At 33.2% G+C, this 12,385-nt stretch overlaps 1 protein-coding gene across 1 annotated transcript; it reads right to left on the bottom strand.

The window, feature by feature from the left end:
• Positions 1-8,854: 8,854 nt before the first annotated feature.
• On the bottom strand, positions 8,855-12,012 carry LOC119829530 (larval cuticle protein LCP-30-like). Its single transcript, XM_038352086.1, has 4 exons — positions 11,849-12,012; positions 11,493-11,581; positions 10,491-10,748; positions 8,855-9,163 (listed from the first exon to the last, which is right to left on the bottom strand). The coding sequence occupies exons 1-4, from the start codon at positions 11,861-11,863 to the stop codon at positions 8,941-8,943; spliced, it is 585 nt and encodes a 194-aa protein (XP_038208014.1). The 5' UTR covers positions 11,864-12,012; the 3' UTR covers positions 8,855-8,940.
• Positions 12,013-12,385: the final 373 nt, after the last annotated feature.

The raw sequence follows: 12,385 nt of genomic DNA, 5'->3' as shown, positions 1-12,385 counted from the left end.
GAAACGTATCAGCTTGCGTTGACTAATCGAAGATCTTAATAACTAGAGTTCCGAGTATGGCTTCGACCGAAGTGAAAACATAATAAAAACAGTAGCAATAGTTTTTAAGTTCTTTGCCAACAGATGGACTCACGAACTGTTTTATTTTATGTAGTGATTTAAAAGCGGTAAGATGTTATTTGTTTCGTTCCGCGTACCGTTATCGACAGGTTGTAAAAATCGCAAGAAATTCTTCGTTTTATCTATTTATACTTCAACTATTTCCATCTTCGTTCATATTAACATCTCTTCAGAGGCTATGTACCAATGTAAAGTGTATTGTATTTCAATTGCATCATGTAATATTATTACTATCAGGTTACACATAACAATACGATATTCAACACTTTTCTTTATTAAAAATAAAATTTAAAAGATCGCCGTTTTGATTTTAAAGTATTTGTAATACTTAGGAAAGTTGTAATAGACTATTTTTCATTAACAGATTTTTAATATAACGTGAATAAAAATGAAATTTATTTTATAAATATTATTCACCCTATAATCATAAAGCATACAGTAGTAAAATATAAATGATTCACAAAGGCATGAAGGAAAAGTAGGGGCATAATTCAATCAGCGAAGGCAATTCGGCCTTTTGTATGTAAAGACCGCATCCGGATAGAGGGAGCCAAGATTACCCTAACTCTTTACGAGAATTGTGTTGTTGAATGTCTTTAACCGAACACTTTCATTTTATTTTATTTTGATATGGAGTGTGCTGGTGAAATATATTCGTGGATAATATTATGGTTATTTAGTTTATCATTCTAGACATTTCGTAAACATTTAGTGATAGACTGTAAGAATGCAAAATGTTTATTATATAAAAAATATAAAGTACCAATGTATGATCATTTTTATATTAATTTAATTGAAAAAAAGTAAAACGCAATGCCGTAAAAGAAATGTAAGTTTTTTAAATTAGGGTAATTATCTAGAAACATCTTCCATTTTACTTTTATTCAATCAAATAATACAGATAAAACATCCGCGTCAAAACGATTAAAATACCACCAAACACAAATGAGTGATTGCATCAACGCATTTAACATTTTTATTATCTACCTACATTCCCAAAATGTCGAGCGAAATATCAAGATTCGGCTCGAATTGCGATGCTCTTGTTTGGAAGCTTGTTTTCAATAATTCAGTGTTCTTACAAAATGGCAACAACCTCATCAGGGATGTAATTAGGTAGACAACAAACGGGCCAACGACTTGGCAAATACTCGAGATCTTGTTAGAGCAACTGTAATTCGTCAGTTCCTTCGTTTTCTTTTTAATTAATTTTGACAAATTACCCTACCTTCTCAGTTACTTTTTCACTTTCATTTAATTAAATACTGAAGTGACACTCGGGCGTGTCCGAGCTAAGTGGCTCCTTAAGCGCATCTTGTTTTCTGTTTATTATTTTCAAGTGTTGTAATTTTACTCGTAGTTAATGTAAATTCTTGTCTTGAAACTTTCTCCTGCTAACGAATTATTTAAATTTCCATTCGCATTTAAAAATGTGTAAACCATTCGAGGTGCAACATTATTTATAACATATTATGCTAAACTTAACTGTTATACTTTTCTTTTAAAAACCTTTTTACAAAGCGCATATTCATTAATAATCCCAATTTACCTACAACTAATTTCAATGCGCCTTCCAATAAAAACAATCAGTTCATTATTCATATTATGTAAGTATATAGTACATTAATTCCTCACGTAAACATTTCATATTCGTTTTATTTCGCTCATACGCTACCCATTTACTTCGGAAAATCCAATACATTGCCGTTGTTCATATTTCGTAGTGTTCTGATTTATTATTCTATTATAATATTTACGCAGTATACAAATTTGCTTCCATGGCTTATATTGCTCTTATCTCCCGACATCCGTTTTTGCCAACCCCAATATAAACACTACGAAACGCAATTTCCATGTTCTACTCAATGGCCTAGAATAATAAGTGATAGTAAGTAATATTTAAAGCAACATTCATAATACCAGACCCCTTTTAATGGGTTAATGTTTATTTTGAAATTCGTTATTTGGCGCACATTGGATATTTGTATACTTTATTTACAGTAAAGTGATTTGATTCTATTGAGATGACTAATATAGCACAGATGTGTGTCGTTTTTATTTTATTTTTATGCGAATGTATATTTTTTTTATTTGATAGTGTAAGCACCGCCCAAGAAAATTTGCGGTGGTACCACTGCAATGCATTGCCAGCTTTTAAGAGGAAAATGAAAAGGATTGACGACGGGAATAAAGGAAAGAACTGGGAAAGTAAGGAAAGGATATGGGCCTCCGGCTCCCCCACTCACCGAACGTAACACAGCAGTATGATATTTCACGCCGGTTTTCTCTCGGGGTGTGGTACTTCTCCGGTGCGAGCTGGCCCAATTTGCACCGAAGCGTGCTAGACTCCCACACTCAACATTATCACTTACTACGTGGTTTATTTTTATAGTAGAGCTTAGTACGTTTGTATGTAAGAAGATTTTTAGAGTTTCGTATCTAAAGGTTAAAAGGAGGCCCTATTATTAAGACTTCGCTATCCGGCTGTCTGTTTATCCGTTCGTCTATTACCAGTGTACCAGTTATAAATAAATTATGTATTTCTGTTGTCGCTTTTGTTCTTCGATCGCACTTTACCTTATTTTTACGGAACCCTTAGTGTCGCGAGAGGACCGCCTCCTTTGTACAGTTGTTAACGCGTAAGCTTAGAACCGAGGGGTCCTGGGTTCGATTCCCGGTGGGGACGCACAAAGAATAAAATGTCTCGGTCTGGTAGGATACAGAAGGCTGATCACCTACTTATCCATAAAGAAAATCGATCAGTAAAACAGTTGTATATCATCTGCCCCATATCCCACTAGAAGACACGGGACTTCACTTTTTAGTGTCGCAAATTCTACTCACGCTTCACCAATTTCTATCACCCAGAGCGTTGTAGATGAAGCTTTCTATTGCAAAAATGAAATAGAGACATGTTTATTTATAAAATATGTATCTCACAAATGTGTTCTTGTAAATTTGTCAGTACACCAAGTTATTTTCTTTTTATATGAATGGGTCTTCCCCAGCATAACCAAATCTACTTTGTATGCGGCAAGCAACTACCCTCAATAATTCAAAGATCTAGGAAAATGGTATCGTGTTAGTGTTGCTCAAATGTTGGCTTCCATCCAGAAGTATTATAGCTGAGATCATTTATTTCTAACGTTAAACTTCGGCCTTTCTATTGAACAGTACTGCCAACAGCCATACATTATCTGTTTTCATATACGACGTCGTATTTCTCCGCTATATCTTGTTAATAAAGTTTGCCATGCATTTGTTTTACATGTCACTATTGTTAATCACTCTAGTGCTTTCTGGACTATAACTCTTATACCAAGGAATACCTATTATATAAAAGTAATGTTAAAAATATAATAGGATATGTTACTACAAATCTATAATATACATAAACTATTGTGGCGAAATACGAATTAAAGCAAACCAATGCAGATAAATAATAATCTAAGACACAATTTCGTTACGGTATTTAAAACCAGAGGGATAACAATATAAGGGTTTCTTGTAAAGGGACGAATAGTTGCCTCTCTTATTGAAGGCAATCCCGGGGAGCACTCCTATCTGGTTTTGTTCACGAACCATTAAATTTCCCTGTTTGCATTTTTTAACATACGTTATTCTCAAGACGGGCGCTTCGTCTGCTGTTTTACGACTGTAGTTTTAGAGGAAGCTATTTCGTTTCGTGACACTGCATTGTGATTATTGCCACAATATACATATTTTATCATTCCTTATGCATTGTAGTTTGAATATCATATGCATTTTGTGGATTTACTTGTCTGGATTTACTTGACGGGTTTTTTAACAATAAAGAAAATTAATTATACATTAGAAGTTTAAAGAATGTTACAGTAGTTGCTCGTAAGTACATTTTGTTTAAACCGGCGTGAAATAATAGCTTGCTATTGTGTTTCGTACGGTGAGTGAGGGAGCCGGAGGCCTATTTCCTTCTCCTAGCCCTTCCCAGTCCATTCCTTCTTTCCAGTCATCAATCCTTTCCTGATCCCTTATCCCTTAAAAGCGGGCAGCGCATTCTCAGAGGTCTGAGCCTCTGCGAATGTTCATGGGCGGTGGTGATCGTTTACCATCAGACGAACCACCAGCGCAGCAGCCCGCTATGACATAAAAAAAATTGTTCTTAGGCATTGTTTAGTAAATGTAGTAGGAATGTTATAATTTCAGCACTTGTGGATCGTTCACCAGTTAAATTGTGATTTTTATGAAAGCTTACAAATATTTCCTCTTCCTATGGAAAAAATAGGCTTGTTTGCTTGATAAATTACATTATATATTTTGTAGCATTTTCTTCTCACTTCACATCTAAGCATTTTTTTATTCATATTAAAGTGGTCAATCTTACTGGCGGTTCGCCTGATGGTAAACAATCACCACCCCTATTGATCATATCAGCAGAGGTATTAGGATATGAGTGTATGGTAAAAGTATTATGCGTTGCCCGTTTTAAATAGGGAGCAAGGGATAAGGAAATAGTACCCCGGTTCGAGCCGACCCAATTCATGCTAAAGCGTGCTAGTATCCTCCAAAAGCAAGAATATAAGGTACCTAACCTATCTAATTCAAGGGCATTAATGTTGATACTACGTCAACACAAGATGAGAGCCATTAAACTTGTTGTATTTTGCAATTTCATTATCGAAAGCACTATATAACATCTGAAGAAAATTGTTACTTATCTGTAGACAATATATTTAACACAATATTTTGTTTAGCGTTAATAAAATACCTTATTATTGTTATTGTGAAAAATAAAGAACAAATGCTTGAGACACGTTCCACTTTATGCAAATTGAAAGCAATATCTAAATTACGGGCCACCCAAAATGCAAAATGGCCACTTACAAGTACTTACGCGGAAATGAGGTTGTATAAATGTAAAACATGAATTTTATTACATAAATGCATGTAATAATTAGGAAAATACACTCGACAAAAATGCATTTGGTATAACATAAGGACACATGCTGGGATTTTTAACAAGAAAGTGATTTTATTTACTGGTAAAGTGTCAATAACGTGTTACAAAATCAGTACACACTTAAATAGCATATTATTCAAATTTAAAATACATCATATGACAAATATGAACGTATAAAAAATTTGATGTATTAAGCAAAACTCGTGCATTATCACTGTCAAAGTCCTTATACTATATGTCTAGCTCTGAGATTAGAGAAGTATCAAATTGCATTTTATTTTACAAACTCCTTCTAAGTTTAAAATTATTTACTTGAAAATTCCCAACTAGATGCACAAATTTACAAAGACAAACAATTAATAAATGCTCAATAATTTTATTACTGAATAATATCTGTCTTCCAAGTATGTTTAACATATTTCAAAGCTTAAGATACTTATCAAAAGTGGACATAAAAGACAATAAGTAATGTCTACATTATAACAGTGTGATGACGCCCTTGATTGCCTTGGTCCTGCAAGTTTATTCTATCTTGTGTCACATAATAAATATTTGTGTTATTTTCTACAATTATATTTCTACTACAACATTAATAGAATATACGAGTATACTAAGAAATAAATATAATGTCGAAATTTATAACACCGTTTGTAATAATCACCTCCGAATTCAATCCACTGGCTATATAAAACTTTGCGAGTAGCCAGCGACTCCGGAAGCGAACAGTTGGTTATAGCTTACACGTTTTACCGCTGATGTAAAGCGTCCTGAACCCTATTCACTTGCAATAAAGTCTAATAGCTAATGAAATGGTGTTTGCAAAAGTTTTCAGCTGCCCCCGGCGGATGTCGGCGACAGTTACCTTATTTGGAATGTGTCCAGAATCACGGACAAACTTTTATGTTATTTCAATGTGGTTAAACTGAAAGAATTGTATTTCAATGGTCCATTTGTTGAACGGTAAATAGATCTGATACTTTGTATGGATCTACGCGGCAACAGTGTAGCCTTTGTTCGCTTATCCGCTACTCCTGGAAGTGTTTTCAGTACCAAATTGCAATTCTAAAGAATAGCAATTACCAAATGTCTTTAAACACAGGCATTTAATTAGACTGCAGAAGTCGTAATAAAAATATCAAAATTTAAATTAAATTGTTATACGAAGCCTAAAGTAATATAATCACAAACGGATAATGAAGGCTCTTGCAGTATATCGCCAAAAGTTATTCTGATTAAAAACTGTAAAACCAGTATCCGCTCCATGACCTATATTTGTAAAACCAATTCCAATTTACTTCACCTTGTCTAAGTAAAAGAAGATTTGAATGTACAGAACCATAATCACATTTCTCCCAAAATACGTGGAATTACCATATTTTGTAATTTACCAAGAATCTATTACATTAACAGTAATCAGAAACTAACCAGTTCAACTGCAACTTTATAATAGTTCACAAACTTTGTTATTTCGGAAGCATGCATTCAAATATCGCTAGAAATACTCGTTATTTATTCGTGAAATACTATGATTCCATTTTATTTGTCTAGGTATAGTAATATACTAATGTACGCTTTTAATATTATAAAGAGATTAAATTTGCGAATTTGTGAGTCTGACGCTGACGGAAATGAACTCTTGATTTCAGAACTCATTTTAAAAATCCTTTAACGAACAGAAAGCCACGTTATCTGTGAGTGTAATAAGTTATATTTAATTTTATTTTAATCCCTGGTGAACCCGTGTAAAGCCAGGTCGAGGCTAGTAATATTTTAATAAAAGCATACAATTACAAAATACACTATAAATAATAAAGCATTTACAGATCTTCCAAAAACATTTCATAGCAAATATATTGTAGTTTAATTATTTCTCCTTTTTCGCTTAACCACATCACGTTTCCGCAGGAGGTTTCTTTTTGGAAACTTGGTCTTCAGCCAATTAAGCCAGCAGGCCCCAACGTCCGCCCTTCTTCCGGTCGTTCGGAACCACTAAATCGTTCTAAGCTCTGAGCTAACAAGATATATCACATCTTTGAAAAACGCCTTAACTTGTGTATAAATTGTTTAATCGATTATTTATTCTACAATCCAGTTGAAGAATATTTTAGGCGTTTTTATGGGGACTAGGAAATAGATAATTGCAAATCAATTTGGTGACGAAAATCCGTATTCATAACTTACATAATGGTTTGACGATAATGATCGAGTTATATATAATCACGTGCTTAAACCTGATTCCATAATACTTTTTTAGGAATATATTTATTATACATATAGGAATATATTTATTATACATATATATACCTCATTTAAATTATTTATATACACTGATATATGACTAAGATTAAATTTTTGTAAGTCATGGTAACGTGGTTAAAATGTTTAATTAAAATTTTAATAAATCTCGTCAATTTACTTATCCGATCAGGATGCTAATTGTTGTTGTAAAAGCAATATGATTTAATAAAAAATTAAATGGCGCCCATCAACAAGGCATTTGAAATTGGAATTATATATTAATAGAATTAGCATACTATTTGTCCCCAAGGACTTTTTTCGAGTCTGCGTAACAAAGACGCAATGGCAACTTACTACTCTTATGCAGTAAACGAAGCCTGATCAATCAGCCTTCATGCAGTCGGATACAATTAATGTCTTATACAAGGATCAAAACGAATGTACGTTCATTCTTTACTTCAGCCATATATACTCGGAAAGTTGTTGGGCAGTTAACACCAATTTATGATAGAATATTAGGAAATATGTAGGGGTTAGCGGGTTGATCCTATTTGGCAATGGCATATGTCGTTGAAGAAATAATCGGAATTCAAGCACTGCGCAGTGCAGCAGCCGCGTGTGATCGCACTGCGTCGGTCAAAGCGGCGCCGACTACTTGGCAATGGTCTCGGCTAACGTAGCCCGCTGTAAAAGCCTCCATAAGCTGGAGCCAAAACAATTTCACCGAAATTCTTGCCAGTGCCCTAGTACGCATGGTTTTACGATCTTGTGCTTCTCAATGACCCTCGTTTATTTAGGGCTAAGAGCTTTTAATATTTAAATGCATATTGCATGTCCTGTTATCGGGAAATGGTTTTGAATCATCGTAAATTTTGTTTGTAAGAATGTTCTAGATAATAATTTATTTTTATTTATCATAAACTTTTCAAAGTGACAGAATAGTCATAGTAACTTCGTAGAGTCATGTATCTTACTTTGTTTTGGATTACTTTTATTATTTTTTAAACCAAACTTATGTAGGCTATAGCTTCGATTAACAAAATTTGATGAGAGTAATTAAAAAGTTACGAGGGAAGGTTTATACTGCACAAACTTTTTTTATGCATAAACACGTTGTAACTCGTTACACAAAAATGTTTATGAGCCAATATTTTATGTAAATAAAGGGAGAGAATAAAATACGATTATCGGCCAGTAAAAGTTCAATAACATTTATAGGTTTTCAAAGTAATAAAAACTTTTATTATGGAAATATAAATTTATTATCACATTTCATAAATAAGTATCTAAATCCGAAACATCTAGGGCCTTACATCTAAAATATAAATTATATTAAATCTAAGCAGACAAAAAGCTTTCCTCCGTCGAGGAACAAAGCGTCATGACAGAAATTCGTACTAAATTTAGAAAAACGAAATAATTCATGATACATAATTTTACATTATAAACAATGTTCATGAATAATTTGTTCTGAATAAAATGAATACCATAGAAATGTCACATTCGTGAGGTACGAGACATTGCTTTTAATTTCAATTGATGCGTGAGGATGAATAAGCAAACATGGTCTACTTATTAGAAAATACTGATACATGTATTGAGGGAGTATGGAGTTTACGTATTTGGTGCATATATGCATTGATTTAGTTGACTTTTTCTAGCACCCATTTGCCAGAGTACGGAGTTTCTAGCCTCTTAACTTTGGGACGGAAACCGTTTTCGTCGGCGGTGTAGTCAACTCTGTACATAAAACCGTCAGGCCCGATGTATTCGTAGAAACCTTTTGATGCGATTCCTTCGTCGATCGTATTGGGATTCTTCAAAATAGCGTTCTCTTTTGCGCGGATTTTGTTCTCAGTTTCGAAACTGTAAATAAATAAAAAAGAATTAGCTCCAACTCTAAGACATCTATTAAACATCACAGAAATTCCTTAAACCAGTTCTTGCATACATGGCTACAGCTGTTTATGCAAAGTTCAGTGTTATATCATGCGTTACATTGTTAATCAAGTATGAACGATACTGGCGTGTGAATATCAATAAGTGTGTCGTAAATGAATGTAAATTGATTTGAACTGTGACCGCCGCAGCTGATACGAACGCCGAATTCTATAGTCGGTCAAGGACAACGGTTGACGTAGCGAAAAAATGTTCAAAGCTTTATTATTGACGGAGATAGAGTTGCATTTCCGGGTGCATAATAAAATAATTAAAATAAGCGTGTTTTGTTGTTAATTATCAACATAACTTGTACGGTTAATAACTTATTTACATATGACTAAGTACATTCTTGGCAAGGAGATTTAATATACTGCCGGATTAATAATTCTGCTACTGTTGTACAAGCACCTAATGATTTGTATGAGACTGAACAGCGTCTAGACAAATTAACATAACGGAATATTTAGCTATAGTGCCTCGTGTCAATATCCAAACCTATAATATAAACTCGGCATTCAACCAAGGATGACATTGTTTACAAATCTAAAATATATTACACACATTGACCTATAAATGCTAATGGGATTTTGCCATAGCAGCATCTTATCAATACAAAGAATGCCATAATATTTTTTTCTGTGATGCTACAAGGAAATCATAAATTAATCCAGTTTTTGATATGTATATTAATATTATATTAATGACTTAAGTTGAAGGAGCTATGCGGAAATATAACTCGTTGCAATTTCAAGAAAAATACGTCACTCCAGGAGAAATTATCGAAAAATTGTGTCAACTTGAACATACGATTTTATAAAACAATACTTTGTAAAATACGTACCGAATGTAACAGCTGGTTCTACGTTATAACAAAAATATTTTTAAAAGCGCGGAAATTTATTAAATTGTAGTTTGCACCAAGAACTATTTCCCACTAATTCCATACAAATGTGTATTTAATGTTTTGTTTCGTATTTTTGTTGTATGTGCTAGTTATATTTTGAATTATTAAAATGTGAAGATCTGTTTAAATAAAGCTAAGTGCTACGAATTTAAGCGATTATATAGTGTAATTTATGTTGCTTTTTAATTAATGTAAATGGAATGGTTAATCTAGAAAAGTTTTATTATGTTAAACATTTAGGAACATTCTAGAATTACATGTATGATGGCAATGGAACAATGTCCGATATAAATCCTACTACGAGTATAACCCATATTATATTTTACATAGTACAAATAAAGTACTCACTCGAAATCGTATTTGTCCTCTTTGTAGTTATGCTTTTGGCTGATGATCTTAATTCCATTGTTCTTGTAGTATCCATCCTTGTAGAAGGGGATATCCTTAGGTGGTGTTAAAACCAGGCGATAGGTATCCTGGGTCGCTTCGCTTACATACGGCTCGTACATATGCGAGTATGGGCCATAGCCCCCGTCGTAGGGGTTGTCTATGTGGATGTATGGATTCGGTATGTGGATGTATTTACCTTCGTTTGTAGGTATGTACCTGGGGACAACGAACTCATTAGAATTTATTTTAATTATACAAAAGATACAATATACAAAGGTAAACTAACTATGCGTTAGTTAATCATACTTGTGTCTACCTTAATTTAAAAATATTTGTTTTATTTGAGCAGAGAATTTCAATTAAAACAAAGACAATTTGTCGAATTTTGAGAAACAAATTATTTAGTTCGCACAGATTTTGAGATTAATAAGTTTATATTAATGGAATCAATTTACGAATAGCAAAGACACACGAATCAAAGGTACTTTGTGATAAAACTCCATAAAATACACAAAAGTAAAATGCTATTACTATATTATAGTAAAATGATATTATATTCAAACCAAACTATATACTTGGAAAATAATAAGATGAGATATTCGATCATTTTAGATACGCTCTTTATACCCAAGTGGACATATTTTTAAAGAAATCCAAGCAGAAAAGACAAAAAGATATCGAGACATATTTTTTCGGTAAGCTCCATTCCCTGGCAGCCGCTATCTGATCTTAACACCTATTTCTAGAAATATATTAGATTATACTTTTTACCCCAACCTTTTGTTCACGGAATAATGTTTCAGTAAGAAAATTGTATATTTTATTTTTAATAAAACCAATATCAAAGCGAACGTAAATTTATACAAGAACCACTCGTTGCAATTCGTGTGTTTTATTAGTGTTAGAGGTATTACATGTAAAATACCAGCATTTACATATTGTACTATGACATTTACTTACTTGCCACTGTCTCCATATTTATAAGGATTCCATTTGCCATCCTCGATAGGCGAGCCGAAGGCTGCTACAGCGCAGAATGCGAAAACACACTGCAATTATTACAAATAATATATTATTTAAGAGTCAATTGAAGATGCTTAAAGAAACGATGCGAATAGTGAAAAAAAAAATTGATAAATGGGATAACAATTAGAATCCATCATAAACTATAAAAATATTGAATTATTTTTAACAATAGAGTTTATTCTAAATATAGGATGACTAGAACTGAATTTAATATTAAAAAAGAGTTGTTTCTATGTGTTTAAAAAATAATAAATAGATAATTTATAACTTAAAAAAAATTAAAACATTACCGCTAACGAAATCATCCTGTATGCACTAAATATTATTTCCAAAAAATCACTAAAACGGTTACAGTTCAAAGATTCACTCGTGCACTGCAACGGTTGCGATCACTAAGCGGAAATCTATTCACGGACCAACTCGTGTGTACACTCCTTAGAGAATATCAAATCATTGTGTTGATTTCGAAATCGGCGCTTCGCTTTTATACATTTGCAACTTCAACTCATCTTCAGCGAAAAGCTCACGCGTGTGTCAACGGCGTCATACCTACGTAACGCACACATGTGCACGGCCTACGGATTTTTTATCATCCCGCATACCATTGTCGGTCACTTATTTTATTGGGGTATGTGGGAAATCCGCTGCCGCATGTGGCGATAATTCTAGAAATCGGCGTCCAATTAATACTGAAAGACTGTGAATAAGTTTGAACTAGACTTTTCTATTTTCACGCAGCTGCGCTTTCGAATTGGGGTTGTGTGAAATATGCAGTTCAGTGGATGGAAAATTCTAGAGTTCAATGTCAGAATACATTTCAAATTGGC

The sequence above is a fragment of the Zerene cesonia genome, chromosome 10 (assembly GCF_012273895.1).
Source record: "Zerene cesonia ecotype Mississippi chromosome 10, Zerene_cesonia_1.1, whole genome shotgun sequence".
NCBI classification, from domain to species: domain Eukaryota; kingdom Metazoa; phylum Arthropoda; class Insecta; order Lepidoptera; family Pieridae; genus Zerene; species Zerene cesonia.
Note: the sequence above shows the minus strand (reverse complement) of the source record. Positions and strands in the feature narration are given on the sequence as shown.